This window comes from Entelurus aequoreus, linkage group LG19 (assembly GCF_033978785.1).
Source record: "Entelurus aequoreus isolate RoL-2023_Sb linkage group LG19, RoL_Eaeq_v1.1, whole genome shotgun sequence".
Lineage (NCBI taxonomy): Eukaryota > Metazoa > Chordata > Actinopteri > Syngnathiformes > Syngnathidae > Entelurus > Entelurus aequoreus.
The window spans coordinates 22647159-22669698 of record NC_084749.1 but is presented as its reverse complement, the minus strand read 5'-3'; the positions used below and the strand labels follow the sequence as shown (position 1 = coordinate 22669698).

At 38.5% G+C, this 22540-nt stretch overlaps 1 protein-coding gene across 1 annotated transcript in view; it reads right to left on the bottom strand.

Moving 5' to 3' along the window:
• The window catches only part of il12rb1 (interleukin 12 receptor subunit beta 1), a 40163-nt gene extending 30255 nt beyond the window's left edge, over window positions 1–9908 (bottom strand). The window contains exon 1 of the mRNA XM_062028684.1: window positions 9782–9908. Coding sequence (XP_061884668.1) covers window positions 9782–9848 — 67 coding nt within the window. The 5' untranslated portion in view covers window positions 9849–9908. The remainder of the gene's footprint in view (window positions 1–9781) is intronic.
• Between the last annotated feature and the right edge of the window lie 12632 nt (window positions 9909–22540).

Below are 22540 nucleotides of genomic sequence, written 5' to 3'. Positions count from 1 at the left end.
CACCACCACAATGACCAACACCAATGTGCAGTAGAGCAGTAGGCCCAAGTATTCATAATTAATTAAATAATTAATTTAACTTAATATAAGCAGGACTACCGAAATATGAACAACACAAAAATGGCTACCACATTATATATAAAAACTGTGTATATATGTGTGTATTTATATATACTGTATGTATGTATGTATGTATGTATATATATATATAGATATGTATACATATATATATGTGTGTATATGTATTATATATTTGTATATATATATACAGTATATGTATGTATATGTGTATATGTATATATGTTCATTTATCTATGTTTACATTTACAATATATGTCTTTATATGTACATATACTGTGTATGTATGTGTGTATTTATATATTCTGTATATATTAGGACTGTCAAAGTTAACGCGATAATAACGCGTTAACTATACATTTCAATAACGGCACTCATTTTTTGAACGGGCAATTAACGTGGACACTTCCTTTTTGACCTTCAGCCCGCGCCGCAGCAGGGGAACCAGGCTGCAGTTCACATGCTACTGATGAGCCACAAGCTAGCAGAAACGGACAAAGGAAAGTCTACCTCATGGAAATATCAGGTATAATGCCATGGCAAGTTGTTCTCCCGACAAAAAGTACAATTTTTTACTGTGAGAAGAGACAACATCCCTGCAGCAAATGCCTGCTGCGCGCGTCGTTCTAGAGGTGGGTGGTGCTTCACTTCCGTATTCAGATTACGGTTAAGGTGCAGTCATAACATAACATTTAGATTGTTACTGTGACTGATTTAGTAAGTAAGATGATATTAAAGCTCAACAGAAATGAAAGACAGTTGGAAGAATGTCGAAAGGAGACTTTTTTTTTTTTTGCAAACAGTTGATTCGACGTCAAAATACGTCAATTAAGACACTTTTTCAAAACAATCACACACTTTTCCTGGCTTCAAAATAAAAGCATTTTGCTATACATTAGGTTTAACTACGTTCAGGGTTTCTCCTTAATGTATGTGCTTCATATTAGCCGTGACACCTAACAGAATAAAACAACATAATGTATTGTAGCGTCCACAAGAAAATAAACAAAGTCTGACACTCTTTTTAGCTTTTATTGCCAATGTTATGCTAACAACGAGCCCAATTCCAACAATTATTTCCTCTGTGCACACACATCTGCCTCCGTGCTTCACATCTCAACACACAACACTTCTTCATTCTCCACCGACATGATGTGTTCACAGACCATGGGAAAAATGACCATCATAACACACTAACATACACATTAACACCAGCCATACGCAGGGAGTTGTCTGGAGTGGAGGCAGCGTGTCCGCGCTGTGGACGTACTTTAATATATTCGAAATATACCCACGGGCAGCGACCTTCCCAATCTAAGATGACACTGACTACTTTTAATGAGAGAAAGGCTCCGAGCAGCACGAAGCAAGTGTGACGTCAGGCTCCCTGCGGCTCGCTTTTCGTCACAGACATGGCGTGACAGAATCTAAACACAGTCTCTAAACTCCAATAACACCAAAGATAGTTGCTAGATTTGTTGCCAGTCGTTTTTATTAAAGAAAAAGTGACTAAAAGGATTGGAGAAATCTCTCTAAAAAAATTAAAATAAAAGTACATTTTACAGTACAATAAGCAGCAACAATTTAAAAAATATAACAAAACGATATTATCTAAGAAAAATTATATATGTCATCCTAACAGATTTGTTTTAAAATGTATATTCCAATTTTTTGGGGCTTTTTAAAGAATATATGCATCTATCTACCATAGCAAATCATGCGATGACATCATATAGATCACGCCCCTAACCACGCCCCCACCGCCACAGGTATTTTGCCAAATTAGGGGACACCCTGACATTAACAAAATAAAAATGTCTTACAGTACTATCATACTTTGTCAGAGATGTTTTGTAATGTTATTCTGTGATTTTTGCACCTAAAGAAATGCTAGTACCGTACTTTCCGCACAATAAGGCGCACCTAAAAACCTCCAATTTTCTCAAAACCTGATAGTGCGCCTTATAATCCGGTGCGCCTTATATATGGACCAATATTGAGCCACAGCAGGTCTCGCAACCACAGGTTGCATAACGTAACCCCAGCCTCTACTGTAGCGTCTATTCCAGGGGTCGGGAACCATTTTGGTTGAGAGAGCCATGAAAGCCAAATATTTTAAAATGTATTTCCGTGAGAGCCATATTTTTTTTTTAACACTGAATACAACTAAATGCGTGCATTTTTAAGTAAGACCAACATTTTTAGAGTATAATAAGTCTCTCATTCTTTTTAATAACATTGTTATTCTGAAGCTAACCAATAATAAATAAAATACTTCTTACCATTAATGCGACTTCTTGAACAGGTGCAATAGAAAACGGATGGATGGATTAAAAGGCATGAGAATGTTTTATATTTTGAACGTTATTTTTAACACTGTGATTACCAGCAGAATTATTCAGTACTCATCCTGTTAAGTAATATTAGCTAAGATTTATCTGAGAGCCAGATGCAGTCATCAAAAGAGCCACATCTGGCTCTAGAGCCATAGGTTCCCTACCCCTGGTCTATTCTATGCGCCTTATAATGTGGTGCGCCTTATAATGCGGTGCGCCTTACCTATGAACAAAGTTTTAAAATAGGTCATTCATTGAAGGTGCGCCTTATAGTCCGGTGCGCCTTATAGTGCGGAAAATACGGTACATCAGTTTAGGAATATGGGGGTGGGGGATCTTTTTCTGACTGGCTGACATATTGTGTAAGTTATTTTATAACATGTTCTGGTCGAGTCCTCAATTACACAATGATTAGCAAGGCTCAATATTACATTTGATTAATTACTAGAGAAGGTTAAAACATTGTCATGCTGCAATAATTAGCAACCCCCCCTGAAAATGATCTGTCTCGGGTACACTTATTAATGATGAAAAATGATACCTATCTGCGACTATCGTGATTAATTTTGAGTTAACTATGAACAAAATGTGATTAACAATGTATGTGTACATATACTGTATATCAGGGGTCACCAACGCGGTGCCCGCGGGCACCAGGTCGCCCGTAAGGACCAGATGAGTCGCCCGCGGGCCTGTTCTAAAAAAAAAAAAAAAAAAAAAAAAAAAAAAAATATATATATATATATATATATATATATATATTTTTTTTTTTAATTAAATCTACATAGAAAAAACACAAGATACACTTTCAATCAGTGCATCAACACACACAACCTCCCCCATGCACACTCATCCACACCCACTCACACAAAAGGGGTTATTTCTTTCTGCTACCAATATTCTGGTTCCCACAACATAGACAACACATCTGCAAGGGACACAGTCCCTGAAGCACACATGATTGTATAGGCTGCTGGTCCACTAACATTTTCATTAATTACTATTTTTTATGTAATTCTTTTTATATTGTTTTACTTTCTTTTTTATCCAAGAAAATGTTTTTTATTTATTTATCTTATTTTATTTTATTTTTTAAAAAAGGGCCTTATATTCAACAGACCAGGTTGTCAATGAAATTAGATTTGTTTAAAGGTTTTTTTAAACCAGGCCCAGTCCAGATAATGTCCAAGTCGCACTCAGCAACACACACCTTCATTCATGTACACAGAAAAAAATTAGGGAACACAACAGATTGCATATAATTTATAAACAAAATTACATTTTCAAAATAAGCATTTATGTACAGTCCAGATTATGTTCAGGTCACTCAAATTAGGGAACACAACAACAGATATCATATAATCTATAAACATAATTATACTTTCAAAATAAGCCTTTGAGGACTTCTCATCTTTTTTTTAATTATCATCATTATCGTTTTCAACCATGTAACTTTCTAAAGTTAGAAAATACTGAATAAATGTTTTAAAGAAAGTAATACTAAGTGAATATCTGTTTTTGGCCTTAAAAATAAACATTTTACCGAGTACTATAATTAAATTGACTAAATCATGATTGTCAATGAACTCTCCTAAAATAACAGAAACCACATTAAGCTTCATAAACAAACCAATCCTTAAACACATTTTTTCAACTTCCACCCAAAACAAAGACACAATATGACAATACCAAAACAAATGCAGGGTGGATTCAGGCTCCTGACAACAAAATCGGCAATCATCTGACTCTGTCATATTCCATAATTTTAACATTTTCCCTGTGGGTAAGAAGTTATAAATAATTTTAATTTGAAAATAACGATTTTGCACATCGATAGTGGTTTTATAGATTAGTTTGAATATGGCATCCCATGGCAACGGGCAGTCAAAAAAGTCCTCCCATTTTCCATTTGTGTTGTATGAGGCAGCCTTCAAACATTTCTTTATTAAATAAAAATTATATATTTTTCTATTTATTTGAGTTCCTTTTTGCCAACTAGAATTTCTTATTAGAGGTTTACAAACTAATAATTTAGTAGTTCCATAATTAATTATTTGTTTCCATCTTTTCCCAATTACTCCAGTTAGTTGATAAAATGAAAAGCTTGAGCAAGCATCACCATACATAGCTCTAAATTCATCATACTTCATAATTTTACCATTCGCATTGATAATATCATTGACGAAAATGATTCCTCTTTCAAACACATTTTTCCAAAAGAAAGGCTTTCCATCTATTACAATATTAGAGTTCATCCATATTAACTGCTGCAAAATATCGTCTCTTTTTTCTGGCACATAAAATTGAAAACACCACTATGAGTGGATTGTTTCCTTTATGAACCCCGCCATGTTTCCCAGCAGACTCTCTGGGAGGGGATCACTTGTAAAAAAGGATACAATTTATTTTGATACAGTACATGTTTTTTGTCCAACAGGACATTTGTGTACCACTCAATGTTTAAATACATCTTTGGAACAATTGATGCTTTTAAAGACAGACACATAGCTTCCAGGTTGAGAAGTTTCAGGCCCCCATATTCATACTCTTTGTACAAAACCTTTCTTTTAATCTTTTCTGGTTTGCCGTTCCAGACAAAATCGAAGACCCTCCGCTCATAAATCTTAAAAAAGTTTTGTGATGGAGCTGGTAATGACAAAAACAAATAAATAAATTGAGGAATAATTAACGAGTTGGCAATAGACATTTTACCATACAAGGTTAGGGATTTCCCTTTCCATAATTGCATAATTTTGTCCAGCTTTCTTAGTCGATTATCATAATTTACTGAGCCTAGATCTTCCAGATTTTCTGGGACAACAACACCAAGTATGTTAACTGGTCCATCTGTCCACAAAACAGGCACTTTGCATTCCATTCGAAAGGACGTTCCCTTTAGATTTCCGATCCTTAACATTTTACATTTATCATAATTAAGCTTCAGACCAGATTGCTGTGAAAATATGTCCAAAAGATTAAGAAGGTTCCGCAAACAATGAGGAAAAATCTTATCTTTGTGAATCAGCCTTTTCTGACATGAACTTCATCAAGAACAAACACAGAACACGCCTCACTGATGCACATCTGCAAGACTCACTCAGAGTTGCAGTGTCAAGTTACACACCAGAGTACAACACACTAGTTAACAGCATGCAATGCCAGGCTTCCCACTAACTGACAAAGAAACAGATAACAGATTTGGTGTCCAGTTCAAAGTGTGACATGATTTAAAAATTTGAGAGTTTACTTTTTTATTTTACATGAGTTATTATTTGTACAAACATGGTGCAAAGTAATTCATGATTTGTTAAAAAATGTTAGTGGCTAGCTAGTTAAAATGGGATATTGTGATTTCACAAGACTGTCTTAGAAGTGATCATTTGAAAATGTTCAATTTGAAAAATGTGCACTTAGAGAAAATATAAAAATAAAGTGTTGCATATTGATATTTATCTGTTTCTATATATATTTATTGTGAGAAATCATTAAGGTGATCAGTGTTTCCACAAAGATAAATATCATTAATTATTAATAATAACAGAGTTAAAGGTAAATTGAGCAGATTGGCTACTTCTGGCAATTTATTTAAGTGTGTATCTAACTGGTAGCCCTTCGCATTAATCAGTACCCAAGAAGTAGCCCTTGGTTTCAAAAAGGTTGGTGACCCCTGCTGTATATGAATGAAATGAAATGAATGATATTTATATACTGTATTTTTCGGATTATAAATCGCTCCGGAGTATAAATCGCACCAGCCGAAAATGCATAATAAAGATGAAAAAAAAAAAAAAGTCACACTAGAGTATAAATCGCATTTTTGGGGGAAATTTATTTTATAAAATCCAACACCAAGAATAGACATTTCGCCAAATTTTTATTGGTTGACGTGTGTGTGTGACGATTGCTGATACACGCCTAGTCTCTTATGTGAATGAGATAAATAATATTATTTGATATTTTACGGTAATGTGTTAATAATTTCACACATAAATCGCTCCAGAGTATAAATCGCACCCCTGGCCAAACTACAAAAAAAACTGCAATTTATAATCCGAAAAATACGGTAGTGCTTTTTCACAATTGTCTCAAAGCGCTTACATTGACAAACCCATACAATCATTGTGGCCCCATGTGCGCTCTATGGTACACGGGCCGTGATGGCCTCAAAACCAGGTCTCGGCCTATTTGTTAGTTTGGCCCAGTCCGGGGTTTGGTGGAATGCATTAATGCTTCACCAAACAAACCATGCCAGCAGAGCAAAGTACCAAATGAGCTGTTCTATAGCCACAAGACACGACTCAAAGCACCAACGGACACGTTGGTGGCGTAGCAGGTGGACTTCTTTATTTTGTCTCGCTACTAGTCATGCATATGTTGACATTAAGTTTGTATTCTGATCTTGAGTTTAGTGTAAATGTATTTTACAGTACCAGTATAATGGAAACTATCTTTTTATGCTGAATAATGTTTCATTTTATCTATTAAACCATATTCAGACATTTTAGAGTAAGGGCCTGATTTACTAAGGTCCAAATACCACACAGTAAACAGCATGTGCAACCTATAAAACAGTGTGTATTAATGGGCATGTGATCTACTAAGACTGCGTGTGCAACTGTAAAGTGGTGCTCACCGCCTTATTTAAATGAGGATTTTGCGGCACCACCACATAGACACTCATTTACTGCACATTCATGTTATCATGCGCCTCCTACCTGTGGCGTTTTGCTATGTTTTCAAACATGCAGGAGACATGTACCCATACTTGCTAACCCTCCCGATATTCCCGGGAGACTCCCGAATTTCAGTGCCTCTCCTGAAAATCTCCCAGGGCAACCATTCTCCATAATTTCTCCCGATTTCCACCCGGACAATAATATTGGGGGCGTGCTTTAAAGGCACTGCCTTTAACGTCCTCTACAACCTGTCGTCACGTCTGCTTTTCCTCCATACAGACAGCGTGCCGGCCCAGTCACATAATATATGCGGATTTAACACACACACAAGTGAATGCAAGGCATACTTGATCAACAGCCATACAGGTCCCACTGAGGGTGAGGTATAAACAACTTTAACACTGTTACAAATATGCGCCACACTGTGAACCCACACCAAACAAGAATGACAAACACATTTCGGGAGAACATCCGCACCGTAACACAACATAAACACAACAGAACAAATACCCAGAACCCCTTGCAGCACTAACTCTTCCGGGACGCTACCATATGCACCCCCCGCTACCACCAAAAGCCCGCCCCCCCAACCCCGCCCCCCATCTCCCGAATTCGGAGGTCTCAAGGTTGGCAAGTATGCATGTACCACTTTTTATGGGCATTTTACAAGCAGTCGTGCAGTGCATCTACATTGACGCCACTTTTTTTCTTTCCACCGCTGAAGGTGCGCTAATTGGAGGGAGGCTGCACTCACTCCGCTCAAAACGCAAAAAATGCATACAAGTTTTTTTCATATAAGAAATATCTTAATCGTACATATTATATGTGGAAAAAAAACAAACGTCATTAAAACATACTAAAGGACACTAAGACACATCAATTGAATTTGTGTGAATCAACCCCTTAAAATAAATACCATTATACTGGTACTTTAAACCCACACGCACATACAGTTGTGTCCACCGAGATAATAATATGGCAATGTCAGGAAATGTAGGATTTATTAGGTAACGGTACACGCGTAATAAAAAATATACTCTTTCAATCTTTCTTTAAGCTACAAAACATAAAAAAATTATCTACAAAAAAACATCTGTCTTCATATGTTGAAAAACTGGCCTGTTTTGATATAATTATGCTACTTAACACATATACCAACGATAAATCAGAGCATTTTAACAAGTAAATGTCATATACCGTATTTTTCGGACTATTAGTCGCAGTTTTTTTCATAGCTTATGTGTGAAATTATTAACACATTACCGTAAAATATCAAATAATATTATTTATCTCATTCACGTAAGAGACTACACGTATAAGATTTCATGGGATTTAGCGATTAGGAGTGACAGATTGTTTGGTAAACGTATAGCATGTTCTATATGTTATAGTTATTTGAATGACTCTTACCATAATATGTTACGTTAACATACCAGGCACGTTCTCAGTTGGTTATTTATGCGTCATATAACGTACACTTATTCAGCCTGTTGTTCACTATTCTTTATTTATTTTTAAAATTGCCTTTCAAATGTCTATTCTTGGTGTTGGGTTTTATCAAATAAATTTCCCCCAAAAATGCGACTTATACTCCAGTGCGACTTATATATGTTTTTTTCCTTCTTTATCATGCATTTTCGGCCGGTGCGACTTATACTCCGGAGCGATTTATAGTCCGAAAAATACGGTACCTCCCAAAATGTAGCATTTTCGACAGGTAGGTTGAATGTTATGTTGGTCGTTTGATTAATAACACCCAAAATTGAACTCTTCAGAACATCTGTTTCCGTGTCCTACATGCACACGCATGTGCACTAGCATGGGATGCATGGCTCAACAGAACAGCAGCTCTTAGTGGAAACAAGTTTGTTGACACCTGCACACCATAGATCCTCAAATCTATGCAATTTAAATATGTCTATGTATTAATGCTGTCAAACAATTCATATTAAAAACAGATTAACCACACTTTTGAATTTGGATTAACCGTGGTCAATCGCAGGTTATTACTCACTTGAATAATTTACATTAACTTAAAAAAGACCCCAATATTTGGACTCACTATTGTCGGAATGTCATCCAGGAACATTTTTAAAATGTTTGATTTGAATGCACGTCATTTGTTTGCTCACAACTTATCTTTCTGCGACATCTGCGACAGTCTCTTCTTTCATCAAATTGAGCACGACTGCGAAATAAGCCACCATCGGGCCAAAGAAAGTCGCGAGTGCCAGCACGTTGATTGAAAAGTTGAGGAACACTATTGAATACCAGAACTCCTAGCGGAGTACAAAAGTGGCATCTACGTGTCTCTCTCCCCCCGGCACCATGTTGACCTGATGAGTAAAAATCATCGCTCTGCACATATACATTTTTTTTCCCCCTCATCTTTGCGGCGCCCTGGTAGAGAATACTGCCATGGATAATTGCCCACATGGCCTATAGCTACAACCGCCACTCTGTAAAAGTTGTATTATTTTTTAACTTCCAAAATAGCTGAATTGTTATGTGGTTTTGCTATAGAATTAGTAACGTTCTAATGCAAATACCAACACGATGACATTACAGTACACAAAAATACAAGTGCTGTTTCAGTGGCACTCGACCACCTCAGCTCCAACACAGGAAGCAGTGAAATTACAGCTAAGAATATGAAACGTATCAACAATATTAACATTAAAGTGAATTTACCTTTGTTCAAAGTTGCAGAGAACATAAGCAACATGGCAATACATCCAAGTGCTGAAATCCACCCCATGGAGTCCAAAGATCTAAAAGATAACAGTTCTCCGGTGAGTAAGTGTGTGAGAGAGAGAGAGGTGTTGCAGTCAACCTGCCTTAACATAACCCAGATGTACTTCTCAGAAATGTCACAGGTTTCAGGTAAATCACATTGTACGTGCTGCAAAAAACCACAATATGTGTCAGCGGTGAAGGGGAAACGTAGACTCTGGAAGACCAACACATCCTCAAAGCAGTTCCCTTGACGACGCGTACGGGTATGACTGCAAAGTAAATGTTAAATTGTCACGATGAGTTGCATCCACTCTGTGTCAAAGAAATTAAGTGTCAACTAATCCATAATCATGTCAGGCGGCAAGTTGACTTTGAACTAGGGTTGTACGGTATACCGGCATTAGTCTAGTACTAATATGTACTAATGAATCATATTCGGTACTATACTGCCTCAGAAAAGTACCGGTCCATCTACCAAATTGATACCCAAATATGTGGTATCATCCAAAACTAATGTAAAGCATCCAAACAACAGAAGAATAAGTGATTATTACATTTTAACAGAAGTGTAGATAGAACATGTTAAAAGAGAAAGTAAGCAAATGTTAACAGTAAATGAACAAGTAGATTAATAATTCATTTTCTACCACTTGTCTGTAATAATTTTGAGAAAATAATACAATGATAAATGACACAATATGTTACTGCATATGTCAGCAGATAAATTAGGAGCCTTTGTTTGTTTACTTACTACTAAAAGACCAATTGTCTTGTATGTTCACTATTTTATTTAAGGACAAACTTGCAATAAGAAACATATGTTTAATGTACCCTAAATTTTTTTGTTAAAATAAACCCAATAATGCAATTTTTTGTGGTCCCCTTTATTTAGAAAAGTATCGAAATAATTTTGGTACCGGTACCAAAATATTGGTATCGGGACAACACTACTTTGAACAAATGCAACTGGCTAAGTTGTCGTTCGACAAGATGGAGTGGCAACTTATCAACCATTATTCTTGCAAGTGTTCAGGAAAAAGCTAATTAAAAATGAGCTAAGACTGGAGGATTTAATTGAAGGTGAACTTGACAGCAGTGCTGCACCTCAGAACCACTAAATGGCAGGATTGTATAGCGTTTCATCATTTACAACAAGTCTGTTTTCCTTCTTACAATATTACGCTTTTAAATGGCAGAATTGTACTCATACTCCCATAAAACTACAACAATAAACACGTCCTATTCAATCTTCAAAGTTGCTGCCCAACTTTGTTACGTTCTGCTCATCATTGACAATCTTTGTGAGACAAGAACACATTTTTCCCCTCTTTTGTGCAATCTAAATAGTAAAAAACTGCTAGTAAGAGGTGGCGAACAATGTCGGTAACATAGATATGTTCTTTTTCTCCTATAAAGCACTCTAAAAACCATCCAAAACCCTCCAACACAGTTTTATATACTTGCTGTGCTGTACATTTGTATGCAATGGTAACAGACACATTTATGATAACTAGGGCTGTAAATCTTTGGGCACCACACGATTCGATTCGATTCTTGGGGATAACTATTCAATTCAGTATCGATTCTCGATTCAAAATCAATACTTTTTGAATAGCATAGTGTCCCAGTTCTATGATGAAATACACAGCTCTGATACATTTCCATAGTACTTAAAAACAACTAGTTTTGTTTAATAAAGTTCTACCCAAGCATTTAATAAAGTTAAATACCAATAAGGCAACAAGAGAAGTAACCCACATTTCCTTTTTCCAAAGTAAATCTGGACAGCAGATATGGGCATCTCCATCAACATTATGTTTAGCCTCAGTGGATGGACAGGACAGGAAAAATAATGAGAATTATAATAGAATAATAATATTTTTATTTTATTTTTATTTTTATTTTTTTAAATTGATTATGAATTGTTACAAATTAGAATCGCAAGTCATTCGCATATTGATTTTTTTTACACCCATAATGATAACATGTACTATTTGCAGTATTTGGGTTATTTTAACCCTTGTGCAACCTTAAGATTGACTATACACACTTACTCTTAGGATAGGACATAAAAGTGTCGTAAGTCAGCAATACAATTTTCTTTTTCAATGCTTGAAAAGTTTTAACAACTTCAGATCTATTAATTGATTTAAGTTTGTGTGTTTTTTTTTAATGTTTTATAGTCTTTTTTTGGTCAAAAACATTTTTTTTGTATTGATGGCAAAAGGCAAAATATGTGGTATTTGAACAAAGAAATAAATTGCAGAGTGGAATATTTGAGGTTGGGTAATTCCAGCCTTGAATAGGTCAATAATAGACAAAACCGATTATTTTTACAGTGCCTACTCAGCTAGAATGAGAGCGAAAGCAGGCAAGACTTGGTTGTGTTTGTTGAGTTCACGCAAGTATTTTATTAATATCTGCCATGTCATATCTGCCCAATATTATTTTCATTGCATATCAGCAGTTTAATGGCAGTTAACTCATCGACGCCCATCAAAGCTCTGAGAATGATAGGTGTTCTGATGCCATCTGGTGGTTAAAGGGCACAATTACACCAAAACAATATGTTCTTGTTTTACAGTCGGCAAGAATGAGATTCATTTGGTATTAATGAAACATATATACCGGTATTACAGTCTGCTAAAAATAGCAGTTGTAACAGAAGTCTTTGTGGCCAAAAGAGATATTAAGAGGAAGTGTTGATATCCTATTCTCACAATGTTGCACTCAAAACCACAAATCAATTTTCCATCCATCCATCCATCCATCCATCTTCTTCCGCTTATCCGAGGTCGGGTCGCAAGGGCAGCAGCCTAAGCAGGGAAGCCCAGACTTCCCTCTCCCCAGCTACTTCGTCCAGCTCCTCCCGGGGGATCCCGAGGCGTTCCCAGGCTAGCCGGGAGACATAGTCTTCCCAACGTGTCCTGGCTCTTCCCCGTAGCCTCCTACCGGTCGACCGTGCCCTAAACACCTCCCTAGGGAGGCGTTCGGGTGGCATCCTGACCAGATGACCGAACCACCTCATCTGGCTCCTCTCGATGTGGAGGAGCAGCGGCTTTACTTTGAGCTCCACCCGGATGAGTGTCCTTCCTACCCTATCTCTAAGGGAGAGCCTCGCCACCCTAAGGAGGAAACTTATTTCGGCCGCTTGTACCCGTGATCTTGTCCTTTTGGTCATAAACCAAAGCTCATGACCATAGGTGAGGATGGGAACGTAGATCGACCGGTAAATTGAGAGCTTTGCCTTCCAGCTCAGCTCCTTCTTCACCACAACGGATCGATACAGTGTCCGCATTACAGAAGACGCTGCACCGATCCGCCTGTCGATCTCACGATCCACTCTTCCCTCACTCGTGAACAAGACTCGGAGGTACTTGAACTCCTCCACATGGGGCAAGATCTCCTCCCCAACCCGGAGATTGCACTCCACCCTTTTCCAGGCGAGAACCATGGACTCGGACTTGGAGGTGCTGATTCTCATCCCAGTCACTTCACACTCGGCTGCGAACGGATCCAGTGAGAGCTGAAGATCCTGGCCAGATGAAGCCATCAGGACCACATCATCTGCAAAAAGCAGAGACCTAATTCTGCAGCCACCAAACTGGATCCCCTCAACGCCCTGACTGCGCCTAGAAATTCTGTCCAAAAAAGTTATGAACAGAATCGGTGACAAAGGGCAGCCTTGGCGGAGTTCAACCCTCACTGGAAACGGGTACGACTTACTACCGGAAATGCGGACCAAGGTCTGACACTAATCATACAGGGAGCGGACCGCCACAATCAGACAGTCCGGAAAAAAAACAAGAAAACTTGGTGAAACTAACCTTTAAACTGAACAATCATATTGCATAAGGAACACATATAATGCCCGTTTGGGAATCTGGGGGTGTTTACGGGCGTTATGAACATCTTCCCTATCGACGAGTGGTTCTCAAACTTTTTTCACCAAGTACCACCTCAGAAAACACTTGGCTCAAGTACCACCATAATGACCAACATTAAAATACTTTGACTATGGCCGTTCCTGTCGCATGCAACAAACTGCTTCCCGTTTTAAGCGTCTCTCATCCAAGAATGTCCTGTAGGCCTCTTGAGAAAGTCTGCAGACGTTGTTAATTGCTGCACGCCATTTGGATCTTTCATTTGCAAGAGCCTCCCAGTGGTCAATGTTGATGGAGAAATATTTCTCTCTTGATCAAGTCTTTAAAACGTAGGCTGGGACGTCCTCGTTTGCGCGGAGCATTGGCTAGTTCGCCATACAATAAGAGTTTGGGGAGGCGAGCGTCATCCATATGATGAATGTGCCCGGCCCATCTGAGATGGCGTTGGCGAAGAGTTGTGCACAGGTCACTGGAGACTGTTTTCTGTAGTATGAGTGAATTGGTTACATGGTCCTTCCAACAAATGCCCAGTATGGAACGATGGCAATGTCGCCTCAATGCCAACGTGCATTGAGGCGACGTTTGTTCCTGCGTATAGTAAGGTTCTAAATACACATGAGTGGTGTACACATACTTTGAAGAGCAAGGAAAGGCTCTTGTTGTGCCAGACACGCTTTCTCAATTTGCTAAAAATTGACGATGCCCTTCCAATGCGCATGTGAAGTTCTGCATCAAGGTTGTTGGTGTTGGAGACTGTGGATCCCAGGTAGGTGAATTTGTCCACCACAGATAGAGGTGTGTTGGAGATGGAAATAGCAGGTTGCAGGTTGGGCAAGGACAACTGTCTTTTTTTTAAAGCTAATCGTTGTGTTGATTGTTGAGTGAGTGTAGGCGCCGCTGCTGCAGGAGAGGAGTTTTGAACCGTAACACATATATACATATAATGTCCCGCTGGGCTGCAACAAACATTTTTTTGGATGTGTTTTGAACGCAGTGCGCTGGGACAAAGTTTGAAAGCCCTGCAGTACAGTAATCCCTCTTTTATGGCTGTTAGTTGGTTCAGGACATGACCGCCACGAATTAATTGGTGGCGAAGTATAAGAATCATCAATTACAAATCAAACATTTTCATAATCACAGCATAAAAAAACTACCTTTTACATACATTTTTCAACATTATGAGAGCCCTCTAGACATGAAATCACTCCTCTGTCACCTTTACACTCGTAGTAATGCTGCCTGAGGTTGAGCCAAACAGTGGCCACGATACTGAGCAGCGAGCTTTGATTGGTTTAGTCTCATCTAGTGGCCATTACTACTGTAGTTTAGATATTTTTTAGTCAATTTAGGCATTTTTATGCTTAAAAATTCCTAATTTAGGGCAAACATTTTAAACATATCTGCAATGTAGTGAAACCACAATATTTGATAAGCGGTGTGGCGAGGGACAACTGCATTGATTTCCTATCCTCTGAAAATGCCACAGAACATGTCAGAAATAATTTCCCCCCTCTATGAACCATAGCTCCCCAGTGCTGGCAGCGCTCATGCAGCCTCGTGGTGATGCTATTAGCATCATCATTATTAGCACTAAATGCTGGCAAGGCACATTTATCTTATCTTGGTCAGTGTTTCCCATAAACTGCCAAGATACCTGCGGCGGTGGGGGCGTGTCTATGGGCGTGTCTATGGGCGTTGTCACCATGACATCATCGATTAATTTGCATAATTTACTACAATGATATGATCTTCTCTAAAAAGGCTCAAAAAATGTATACTTACTAATTAATAATAACAGTTTTGTTTTAAACGTCCATCCATCCATCCATCCATCCATCCATTTTACAATATAATTACAACACTTTATGTACATATTTATATACAGACTTGAACAATAAGTTATTCACTGAAATATATTTATTAGTTGTGGTTCTTACAAAAAATATATCTTATAAAAGCTAAAATGTCTCTTAAAGCTCTGCCCCTTTAATTAGTGCATACTAAATAATTTAACTTTAGCCTACTACTACAACCATATTATTTACCAGCAACATAAAGTGAAACAGAGGCAGAGGTGTCCTGCCACAGTCAGTAACAAATAAACAGAAAACAGTAGTGGTCAAATACAAATAAGGCAACAAGAGAAGTATCCTACACTTCTCTTTTGTAAAGTAAATCTGAACAGCCTATATGGGCATCTACATCAACTACATGATTTGCCTGAGAAGCTGGACAGGAAAAAAAATAAAATAAATAAAAATAAAAAATATTTATTTTTATTTTTTTTATTTTTATTTGTGGTGGATGTAATTCTTTCGTGGCGGGCCGCCACAAATAAATGAATGTGTGGGAAACCCTGTTGGTGGTCACTTGTGTAGAGAACTTTTCAGTAGCCAGTGAGTGTGTACCGCTGTACAAGCTGTACACGGACTACTCTAAAGCATGTCCAAGTCCTATATGCACTTGTGAAGATGTTCCATAACAGGGCTGTCAAACTGGTTTTCATTGAGGGCCACATTGTAGTTATGGCTGCCCTCAGAAACACAGAATAGTACATGAATTTGCCTCTGTATTTGATTATTAAATATATTTGTATGTACAATGTTACATTTTTTTTATAAAATCTGTTGTAGAGGTTGCCCTCTAGTTGGTTCCTCGGACCACCACACACTGCCACGAGAGCCCGGATTTCAGGGTACAACACTGTTTTATTTTCATAAATAGTGCAAGGCTTTTGCTTTCCAGCAAAATGTCTTTTTCTGAGTCTGTGTCTCTCTCTCTCTGGCTCCCACTCCAACTCCAACCCTGTGTCTCGTTCCGGCTGCTGCTAATAAAGGCGACAGGTGATTAGATAAAAAGGCCCACCTGGGCCATCTTCTCACCTGTCGCTGTCTTCGAGGCCGTTCCTTGCACACCCCGTTCCGCAGCAGGCCCGCAGGCCACGCCCCCCTCCACATCTGTATTTACAGAAAAAAAAAATTCAACTCTGTTACCAGACTTTTACTGTAAAATATACAGCGTTTTTTTAAACAACATATTACTGTATATGGAAAACAGTACCATTGTTTTTTTAAACTTTGGCAACTAATTTGCCAGTTTTTTACCCTAAAAACGGTTGGTACTGTTTTTCCATTTACAGTAGTACACCGTAAAAACAACAGCAAACAGCATAGGTTTTGCTGTAAAAAATCTGGCAGCTCAGTCGCCAGAATTTAACCATTAAGTGGTATAATTTATATTAATTTTCAATGTAATATGCTGTAAAAACACGGTATATTTTAAAGTCAAATCTATTGTTGTTTTTACAGTCTTCACTTTGATGGATAACTTGCTTTGAAGTCATAAATCAAGTATTTATGTATATCATTATTTGAGTATTTATTTTTCATCTTAACAGCAAAAAGTTGTTTGGAAAATATCTATTGCAATATTGGATTATATCAATGTTAAAAAGGTTTGCAATTTCATGCAGTACATACATTTTTTTCTTTCAAAATAGGCAGAACAAATACAGTAAGAAAATAATTCATATGGCTCCATTCGTCGCTGTTTACCTGACACATGAAACGTGACGAATTGGGGTCAGGGGATGGGGGGACAGTATCCTTTTTAGCTGCCAGACGGCAGATGAATATTGAATTTCTTAAAATGGGTTTTTGTTATGGTTAGGACAGAGGGAGATGAGGACACCGACACCAGGGGGCAGTATAGCTCTAAGATTATTTATTATATACAAAATAATAATAATACAAAACAATTCAAACTAAACTAAGGAAATGGAGTGTGAACTAGAGCCAAAAAGGAATGGGTGACAGACTATGTGAAGTATTTAGCTGAGGTGTGTGTTACCAAATGTTGTCGAGAGACGAGGAAGTCCAGGGGAGAGAGAAGTCTACAGGTCTGAGTCCAATGCGGGGGAAGTCAAGGATCGAGGGAGGCAGTCAAAGTCCAGAGGGAGATCCAGGGAAAAGTGAAACGCACAGCTCACTTTCAAGGCAACGTAGGGTACCGCGGGGACGACACAAGAAAACACACACTGAAAACACGGAGGGGCAAAACACAGAGAGAGCAGGATTGCATCAAGCAGGACGTGGCTTACTGTACGCGAACAGAAGGTTATATTCCGGCGCGGGATGGCAGGTTGAGCAGTCTTATGAAGGCAGCTCGTTCATCACAGGCAGGTGCGCAGATTGCAGATTGTCTGCAGGCGCGAGGAGGCACGCCCGCAGCGGAGAGAGAGCGCCTGTGGGTGTGGCCCCGCGGTGCGCTCGTCAGGATGCAAAGATGAGGGCGCATTGGAATGCGCCCTGGCCTTGACAGTTTTGTGGCAACTCCAACTTTGATAACAGTGTTGCTACGTAGAGTGGCACTTGCCATCATTTTCAGCAGACTGCATTGCAAAATGTTTAACCTCCCCCTTCCTCTCACGTGACATCCACCCAAGAATGGGGCCATATGAATCTCTTCCCTACTGTACATTAAGTAAGAAAACGTAAGGTACTTAATTGTATTTAAACATACAAACCCAAATATCATTTTCATCATGTGGTCCCTTCATAAAAGTAGAAAATATTCTGGCAAGCATGCACTCGATTACATTTTAGTATTTTGCTTGTCTGCAACTAACGAGCAAGTTTTGGTTGTGTTTAGAAAAGAACAGGCACAGGAAAAGAAATGCGATGACAAAGGCAGTGGTGCCATTTCCACATAGAAACAAAAAGTATCACCTTAAATGAAATGAGTGTTTCCCATGCAGCCTCCTTTTGTGGCCGCAAACACATTTTAACAAGTACATTTGGCGCTTATCACTTGCTTGCCTCGTTAAAATTAACTGATAAAAGAGCCCGATATTTTAACACAAACACATTTTTATTATCTGAAACATTCAGGAACATGGGGATAGGTTGATTGGCAACACTAAATTGGCCCTAGTGTGTGAATGTGAGTGTGAATGTTGTCTGTCTATCTGTGTTGGCCCTGCGATGAGGTGGCGACTTGTCCAGGGTGTACCCCGCCTTCCGCCCGATTGAAGCTGAGATAGGCTCCAGCGCCCCCTGCGACCCCGAAGGGAATAAGCGGTAGAAAATGGATGGATGGATTCAGGAACATTTTTAAAAATGTGGTACTTGAATGAACGTCATTTTTTTGCTCAAAAACTTGAGAACAGTTTTATCTTAAGTCCAGTCAGGGGGTATTTTGATGCCATATTTACCAGTTGGTGTCTCTGACGTATGCATTGACCTGATCACTGACCAAAACAACAAAAACACCCCCTACCAACTTTCAGGTAAACATTCGCGGTTAAGATAAAGGAGTATGTACAGTCAAAATCAATCGTGTGATTATTCAGCATATTTACATGATTAATGCAGTATTTTTTTTTAGGTTTAATCACAACTTAAGACAGCATCTTTGACGGGCCCTAAAAAGACATGAAAATAATCGATAGAAGCGAGTTAATTTGTATTTTAAAACATTTGTTTTTCAGTTGATGTTTTTTTGCACACTTTTGCTCTCTTCCAGAGTCCATAAAAAATATGCAAATAAGCCAATGATGTCATCGTATGCACTTTTATTATAGTAAAAAAGTTAAACAAATCAAGTTCGTTAATGACAGACAACATGTGTTGTATGTTAAATTAAGTTGATTATACAGTCCCTTGCAACATCGCGCTTCAAATATTACTGCTTCACCCAGGGGCGTCACTAGCTTTTAAGGACAGGGGGGGCTTAGACCCCAGGAGATGCACAGGATGCGAGCGAACGTAGCGCACGAGCACAACACTTCACAAACGGCTAACAAAGACATAGAAATTATTCATTGTTATTATTATTATTTCAGTGGGTTTATTTTCAATCTGTGTTCAGTACAACAACAAATATGGGTTTGCACAGTGACATTTTGTTTACAGCATCAACAAGAAACAATTACTTGCATGATCCTTCAAGATACACTGAAACACAATGAAAGTCATGGCATTAGCCTCTATGTTATTCATTCACAACATAGAGGCTAATGCCACCACTTTAGCTCACATTACAATAATTGTTTGTTCCCAAATATTTTGAAGTTGCACAGATTACATTTTGGGCACGTATGTGACTAAAATGGTTGTAAATTCAAGCCCTGGAAATATTACTTAATTACTTGAATTAAAGTAAGATCTGGATCGGGATAATTTGGCTTGTATATAATATATTTATATATATATATTATGGCAAGCCGTTAAGGAAATTAAATATATATGGAAGTCTGAATAGAAATGAGAAACGTTTATATATACTGTAAATAAGAAAGACTTAGAGTCCGTCTGCTGATCTGAAAAAGAGCCAAAGCTTTCAAAGAGCTGAGGGACCATCTTCAAAGTGCAATGCTGAAACAAATAATGCAAACAATAAAATGTAACTTCCAGGGTTTGAGATTAACGTAGTCCCGTCGTCCCGGGGATGGTAAAAAAAATCCACGGGACGAAATGAAATGCTACCCGGGACGATGGCTTTTAACCATTTTTTTCTTTTTCTTTTTATGTATTTATTCATTTTACATTTTATATTAAATGTCTTGGTTTTTCCACCCTCTGAAAATCCTATGAAATGTTTAACAAGCCATCCTATAATAATACAACCGCTATTAATGTAACAATACAATAAAACAAATATATTTAATGATGTTTTTTTCATTATTTTAACAATAGGCTAATGTATATTACTTTATATAGATTCTACAAGAAACACAAAACTTAAAAACTAAATTATTTACAATTGCAGACACAAGGTTCTTGTTCTGCAGTGCTGTGTGCTAATTTGCTTCGTACACCTGCAGGACCGCAAGCAAGGTTTCGCATAGAAAAAGCGGACTGGATTTTGAGTGATGTGGGTATTTTCTATATGAACAAGTGGAATAGATTGGATACCGACACACTAAAGGGGCTTTCCACCTTACATTATGAAGTGAGGGGAAACTGAGTGAATAATGACAGGTTATATGATTATTTATTTAAACTCATATTCGGGCCACTTTATAATGAATATGTCGGCATGTATTTGTAAAAAAAAAAAAAAGTTATTTAAAAAAAAAAATTTTTTAACACCAAATTATTCAGGGGGGCTCAAGAACATTTTAGGGGGGCTTGGGCCCCCCTAAAATAGGCCTAACAACGCCAATGGCTTCACCACATCGCAAATTAGACTTAGACTTAGACAAATGTTATTGATCCACACACAGTAGCTCAGTTTCAAAGGATGGAAAGTGTAAGCATGGAAAGGATAATGCAGGTATTAAGTAGACTAAAAATGTACCATAGTAGCAATATAAAATATAACGCATATGTAATATTTACACATTATATATACAGTATATAAAACAAACCCCGTTTCCATATGAGTTGGGAAATTGTGTTAGATGTAAATATAAACGGAATACAATGATTTGCAAATCCTTTTCAACCCATATTCAATGGAATGCACTACAAAGACAAGATATTTAATGTTCAAACTCATAAACTTTTTTTTTTTGTTGTAAATAATAATTAACTTAGAATTTCATGGCTGCAACACGTGCCAAAGTAGTTGGGAAAGGGCATGTTCACCACTGTGTTACATGGCCTTTCCTTTTAGCAACACTCAGTAAACGTTTGGGAACTGAGGAGACACATTTTTGAAGCTTCTCAGGTGGAATTCTTTCCCATTCTTGCTTGATGTACAGCTTAAGTTGTTCAACAGTCCGGGGGTCTCCGTTGTGGTATTTTCGGCTTCATAATGCGCCACACATTTTCAATGGGAGACAGGTCTGGACTACAGGCAGGCCAGTCTAGTACCCGTACTCTTTTACTATGAAGCCACGTTGATGTAACATGTGGCTTGGCATTGTCTTGCTGAAATAAGCAGGGGCGTCCATGGTAACGTTGCTTGGATGGCAACATATGTTGCTCCAAAACCTGTATGTACCTTTCAGCATTAATGGCGCCTTCACAGATGTGTAAGTTACCCATGTCTTGGGCACTAATACACCCCCATACCATCACAGATGCTGGCTTTTCAACTTTGCGCCTATAACAATCCGGATGGTTCTTTTCCTCTTTGGTCCGGAGGACACGACGTCCACAGTTTCCAAAAACAATTTGAAATGTGGACTCATCAGACCACAGAACACTTTTCCACTTTGTATCAGTCCATCTTAGATGAGCTCAGGCCCAGCGAAGCCGACGGCGTTTCTGGGTGTTGTTGATAAACAGTTTTCGCTTTGCACAGGAGAGTTTTAACTTGCACTTACAGATGTAGCGACCAACTGTAGTTACTGACAGTGGGTTTCGGAAGTGTTCCTGAGCCCATGTGGAGATATCCTTTATACACTGATGTCGCTTGCTGATGCAGTACAGCCTGAGGGATCGAAGGTCACAGGCTTAGCTGCTTACGTGCAGTGATTTCTCCAGATTCTCTGAACCCTTTGATGATATTACGGACCGTAGATGGTGAAATCCCTAAATTCCTTGCAATAGCTGGTTGAGAAAGGTTTTTCTTAAACTGTTCAACAATCGGGAATCTGGATCGGTTCGCAGCTGAGTGTGAAGCGACTGGGATGAGAATCAGCACCTCCAAGTCCGAGTCCATGGTTCTCGCCCGGAAAAGGGTGGAGTGCCATCTCCGGGTTGCGGAGGAGACCCTGCCCCAAGTGGAGGAGTTCAAATACCCCGGAGTCTTGTTCACGAGTGAGGGAAGAGTGGATTGTGAGATCGACAGGCGGATCGGTGCGGCGTCTTCAGTAATGCGGACGCTGTATCGATCCGTTGTGGTGAAGAAGGAGCTGAGCCGGAAGGCAAAGCTCTCAATT